Raw genomic sequence first — 6,116 nt, forward strand, 5'->3', positions numbered from 1 at the left:
GTCACAAGAAGGCGGCTCACCATGGGCGAGTCCATTTAACAAAAAAAAAAGGGGGGACTGTGGGAGGGGGGGGTGTAGTGAGGCAGAAAATTATACTTTGGCACCACCAAGTGACTAAATAGGAAATTACACATTCATATGAATACAAAATAAGCAACATATGGTAACAACCTAATTAGCCATTAATATTAAATAACAGTGGCACACATACAAATGTCCTAGACGTATAATGGAAGATGACATAGAGAATTGCTGAGTTATGTTAAATGTACAAAGGGTACACAATAGGAACAGTAGCCTACATTTTGAGTCAGCTTTAAAGCTGCAATTAAAGCCACAAGCAAACATCAGTGTCTAATGAATGCACAATTCTTGCAGATATTTTGTTATATATATATATATATATATATAGTAAGCCATTTTAAATGCAGTTATTCTGTCATAATCATAATAAAACTCCACCAGATCCTGTAGGAACTGGTTTTCCCCCGTGTCTGTAAACGCTGTAAACACACACTTTCAAACTTCTCATTTGGTTTACCATGCAGTTAGTAAAAAAAAAATTTTTAAATTTAAAAATTTAAAAAAATTAAATGGATGTTTTATGCCAAGTCTACTTTCGACATTAATTTATTTCACCAAGCAATTTGGGATAACTTAAAATCAAATGTGATATGAAGTGGACACGTTTCAAGAGCTGAGACGTCCCCTTGTTTCTACAATGTAACTATAGGCCACGAGCAGCGACGCCATGACAACCAGTGGTTGCACAACAAGCAAGCATGACCCCCCCCCTCCCCCTCTCCTACCCCCCCACCCCCCACAGACGCAGCAGACCGCATGGACTCATATTATCACCCTGGGGTGTCCATTATGTAGCCAGCAACTAATCCAAACATAACAGTGCGGGGTGGGGAAAACATTATGCGAAACAGTGCAACGTCTGCAGGAGGGCCACAGTGTGGACAAAGGATGATTTTCACAGGTAAGAGAAGCGTGCAGAGAAAGAGCTTTTTTTTATTATTATTATTATTATTATCCTTCCACCGAACGCATTTCTTTTCTTGGGAGTTAAAATTTGTTCCATGACGTTTGAAATTGGATTGAACTCATGTCTGTACTGCTGCATGCACAGCATGCTTCCAAAAATACAGTAGCTAATTGGTGGGGGAAGTATGTACTGCCAGACAGCTATAACCCAGTTTCCTGATTATGCCTCAAACTCCCAAAGCACTGTGCAATATTTATTAGATGTCAGAGCATGTGGTGTGTGTCCAGGCGAATAGAGGTGTGATGGGACACGGAAGAAGAGCACAGTAACCAGGACACAAGGCAGACTGACATACTCTTATGTGCTGGTATATAATTGTACAATATGTGATTCTGCACGTATTTAGTTATTGGTCGAGATGGGCTTTTACATTTGACGTTTTCTAGTTTTGTGTCACTTTCTCTCTATTAATCTATCACGTCACAGAGAACACTTAAATATGGATCGGTAATCCATATGTAGCTGTTACTGCTCATAATAAAGACTAAAATGAAAAGAGGCGCCAGAAACTTTGCCATGATGCCTTTTTAAAGATACAAATTTGAGCTATGGTGTCTTTCTTTTCTTTTTTTTTTTTGGTTTTTGCATTCATTCATGAAGTAATAAATAAAAGATTAAGTTTTTTTTTTTTTTTTTTTTTTTTGAGGGATCTTGTTTTTTAACCTTCTTTTCTCACATCTCCACTGATTCCCGACCAAGGCCCAGATGGAGTCGGAGACTACAGGCCCAGATCTAATTATTCCCCCCGGTACGTCGGTGTGGGCGCCGCATCACCTGAGGCCACAGGTGACCTCGGCTACTTGAGCCGAGCTGCGCCGCACGACCATCCGCTCGCGCCCAGGCAGAGCTACGTAGGGGAGGTGGGCTGGGGGTGGCAGTACAACCAGCTGCTGAACAGTGGGACGCTGCTCAGCAATATGCAAATTAAGGTACAACTTTTAAAAAAAAAATCCACCGTGTGCGGCTTATGCAAATGAATTCCTTTTCAGTTAATGTGGCATAAAGTCCCGCCGAGCGTGACTTTGAGAAATAAATGCAGGTGATCCAACGTGCAGGCAACTTAGCCAAGCGTGGGAGAAACACGTGTGTAGAGCTGACGAATGGATGTTTTTATTTCTTTAGATGACTTGCGACATCGTAAATATTGATTTTACATACTGTGGGAGAAAAAAAAAATGAATTGTATAAAATTCAGCAGTAAATGAAAAAATAACGGATCGAGTCTTTCCTTTTTCTCTGACAGAAAACCGAGCTTCGAGCAGCGTTGGAGGACAGAGTCACTCAGAGGTTTCAGAACCAACAGTGAGGCAGAATTTTCTAAGAGCCCCCTTTACTTCGGACCCCCTGAATGTCTTTTGTTTCCACTGCTGAGAATCGTATCACATGCTGCCTGTGTGCTGTGTCAAACGGATAAGTGAGGACATCTCAGGTTTGCACGGTGTGGAGGGACTGCATTGTAAGTTATCTGCTTCCCCATTCATAATGCAACAACTTCCCCTCCCTGCAGGCACACACAGCTGCACATAAGAAAAAGCAGCCCGGACGGACTCAGACACACAACCGACGCCAAAACTCACCTAAACAAACTCACACACAAGGCTTATCCTGTGCTTTGACATTTTTTTTTTTTCATGAAAAGCACAACCTCTACAATCAAATCATAATACATTTAATGCTTAAAAAAAAAAAAAAAAAAAAGATGTAATGTGTGGTTCTATAGATAAACAACTCTTTAGGAGTCTGAAATAGTTCATAAAAAAAAATGATGCTTTAGAGATGCTCGTATTTCTTTTGGAAAGGAAAAAACCTCTCTAGTCACAAAACAGGTTTGTTTCGTTTGTAATTATATGCTGTGCCATTTACTCTCCAGCATCTGTGGGAGAAATTGTAAGTAGCCTGCCGGTTAGTGCTCTGTCATCATTATGCAAATACCAAGGAGGGAATATCTTTGAAGAATGATGTTGCATCAGCAGGGCTGTAGCCAGAACTTGAGAATTACCAAGGTCGTGAGTACAAGCAGCAAGACGTTGACACATCTACAAGCAGCAACCCCCTCCCCCCCCAAAAAAAAAAAACAACAACAAAAAAACAAAACAGACTAATTTGAAACTGTAATGTGTGAGTTTAAGTTTGTCATTCCAGTTCCGAAACGGTTTATCGGGCTCGTAATCCTCCCGAAGTATTGCACGACCGGTTTCCTGAAATCAGCCCTCACAGAGCAATAACATTAAAATAAAAGGCGAATCAATACACCTGTCCAGAGGTGAGGACACTCGTCATTTATGACACAAACACCAAAACAAGCAAAGGGACATACGCCAGATCTCCAGAGCTAGAAATAGTTTTAACCAGCAAAATATTTAAAATAGTGGGGACTTAATAGTTTTAATAAACCCATTACACAATTATTATTATTATTATTAATTTTTTTTACAGATAACAGATAAGAAAAAGGTGGCACTTGTTATTTAGCACTAACAAGGCTCATAGAAAGGTAAATTGTCTAATGGATTAGGGACGAAAACAAGAAGAAATGACCCTTCAAAAGGAGAAAAACGTATGAAGTCCTGAATGATATGTAAACGCCGCAAACAATACGTTAAAATGCACAATCCAAACGCAGCAGATACCCTCATTAACCACGGAGGTGATTCAAGACCATCAGATCCAGCTGAGGCCGCTACTCTCCCTTCATCCCTTTCTGTGTGAAACGTTTGCAGGTGGCTGTTAAGACGTAAAATGACTTTTCAACAGCACGTGTGATTGAAGCTGCTTCACTAAAGTACTAGACCCTGGAAATACGCGGCAGTAAATACAGCTCTTGATACTGCGAGCAGAAAGCGCATCCAGGCAAAACATCGGTTCGGTTCTAAACAGAAGGCCGTGGCTGTCATTCTCGGACGCGGCAAGCACTTTTATCTCGACAGATATCCGCGAGCCGGGCCGTGGCTACAATACAAGGAATACTGCGAGCGACTTTCCCTGATATCTCAGGCTCACAGGCCTCGAAGCCGTCACCTGTTTAGGAGCCTGTACATCTCCAGGAAAAAACACTGTCGTTTTTTTCTTTCTTTCATTATGTATGCATTGCACTGACATCCATTTCTTCTTCAACGTTTGCTTTGCAGTTAATTAATTTTTTCAAAAATGATTTCCTGTGTTGCGTCCTGACATCCGGCACAGTAACTGTGGAACATCTGCAAAGGAAGGGATCTCTATTCTAGTTTGAAAAGCTGCGTGTGTCAGGCAGGTCCAGGATTGTACAGTAACTGACAGCCTCTGAGACCTTAAGCGTATCGAATGCCTTCAGGTGGGTGTCAGATTGATTACCTCAATTAATATCCTTTTTTTTTTTTTTTTAACTGCACTCTTTTGTACAACTGGTTTGAATGATGAAAACTGGCTATAGGGGAACTCCTAAAACTAAAAAAAAATGTACTCGAGATGGTTGCACCCGAACAAAGGAAAACGCAATCGACAGCAAATGTCAAACCGATCCAGAAGTCGTCTCCCACTTTTGGGACGTGTGACACAATGTGAAGGAAAGAATATGTAACTCTTTCAACGCAGGAGAACATTCAAAAACGACACACCTTGTGGGCAAACACGTCAGCTGAGTCTGGTTTATCTCCCACACCGCGACCTCTGACGGCTTCCTATTTGCTTCCTCTCACAACGAACATCCTGGATGACTCACGAGAAGTCAAACAGCAGGTTTCACAAAGGTAGTCGGAGCTAACAGCAGATGGCATTCAACCACCCACGGCGAACAGAGGACCTGGCTGCTAATGAGATGTGTCAAGGTTGATTAAACATCTTTTAATCCCCGTTCTTTTCCAACGGTTTCATTTTTTTTTTTTTCTGCACAACACCCAGCTCGGAGGGTCAGGTTGTTCTCCCGCACGAGTGCGCAACGCCGGTGAAAGTTTTGAGACCACAACTCGGTTAAAAAAAACACACAAAAAAAAAAATCGCTTTATTTCTGAACGACGACGATATAAACTGGGTAAACAAGCGCTGAATACGTCTCTTTGTAAAAAAAGTTCTGACAATCTGCTCGAGCTGGGATAACAAGTCGTATGCCGAACTGATGATTTCCTCCAAAAATAACAGTGAGCTCCTGGTTGTATATCAGAGATCCTTCTCCCCTCTCGCAGTGTCGCAGACACAGACTTTTGATTCTTATTGGAAAACCACCTGGTAATCCATCCAGACGGGAGAAGCAATCACAGCCACTCACGTCCGGCGGCAGATAACTGTGCAGATTGTTTACCACAAGAGAAGCCCGCCAATTTTCACATAATGAGCCACACAGACATCAATTTTTCAGGGGTCAGCTACAATTTTGCTGGTAATACCATCACGACAATACGGCTGGCCTCAATCTGACACCCACCTGAGGGCATGTTGTGCTGGAATTTTGTCAAGACCGACCATTGTATGTATTTTCAAAAATGGTCTGAAAGTGTGCTGTCAGACCATTATTGTTAGAGGATGAGATCCCCCTCTCCCCCAGTTAAGAACAGCTTAGTACCCCCCCCCCCCCTCTCCCACAGGTTTAAGTAGGCGGTTACAACGTTTTTGGGCTGTGACACGAAAGACGAGCCTCGTCTTTTTGTGACCCGCTGTCTCTAACCTCAATCCCACTGCACTGATCCAATTCTACCCAAACAATAAGGCATCGAAATCATCTCACAAATGAGGTCCCTGGATGCTGTGGTATGTCAAAATGTTGTTTGGTTAAAAAACAAAACAAATACAACAACAACAACATAGCAGGACTTATCTATGGCAACATTGGATCTTTCTATGTTTTATATGATTTTTTTTTTTACATCATTGTGAGGAAATCCCTTTATTTGTTGAGTATTAAATCTACCAGACTGCCTTGAAACAAACTTATTTTATCCATCAGTAAATAATAAAATAACTAATTTCCCCCAAAAATGCATTATGAATTGTTATTCAGTGTAATGTGACATATAATATCTATATTATATCATATACAGTCGTCCTTTATGCGAATTTTATTTTGGAAATATTGACCGGAAGACATGCACATTCT

At 41.3% G+C, this 6,116-nt stretch overlaps 1 protein-coding gene across 1 annotated transcript; it reads left to right on the top strand.

Moving 5' to 3' along the window:
* Positions 1–884: 884 nt before the first annotated feature.
* Positions 885–2,377, top strand: LOC138622708 (protein SPMIP2). Its single transcript, XM_069701680.1, has 3 exons — positions 885–985; positions 1,751–1,980; positions 2,295–2,377. Exons 1-3 carry the CDS (start codon positions 925–927, stop codon positions 2,355–2,357), a joined length of 354 nt encoding a protein of 117 aa, XP_069557781.1. The 5' UTR covers positions 885–924; the 3' UTR covers positions 2,358–2,377.
* The last annotated feature ends 3,739 nt before the right edge of the window (positions 2,378–6,116 follow it).

The sequence above is a fragment of the Brachyistius frenatus genome, unplaced genomic scaffold (genome assembly GCF_029030835.1).
Source record: "Brachyistius frenatus isolate BFR_SWC_R1_liver_20210118 unplaced genomic scaffold, ASM2903083v1 Contig_38, whole genome shotgun sequence".
NCBI classification, from domain to species: domain Eukaryota; kingdom Metazoa; phylum Chordata; class Actinopteri; family Embiotocidae; genus Brachyistius; species Brachyistius frenatus.

Coding starts and splice junctions, on each gene's coding strand:
- LOC138622708 (XM_069701680.1), top strand. CDS start 925: ATGCGAAACAGTGCAACGTCTGCAGGAGGGCCACAGTGTGGACAAAGG. Junction 986..1,750: donor ACAAAGGATGATTTTCACAG/GTAAGAGAAGCG, acceptor TTCCCGACCAAG/GCCCAGATGGAGTCGGAGAC. Junction 1,981..2,294: donor TCAGCAATATGCAAATTAAG/GTACAACTTTTA, acceptor TTTCTCTGACAG/AAAACCGAGCTTCGAGCAGC.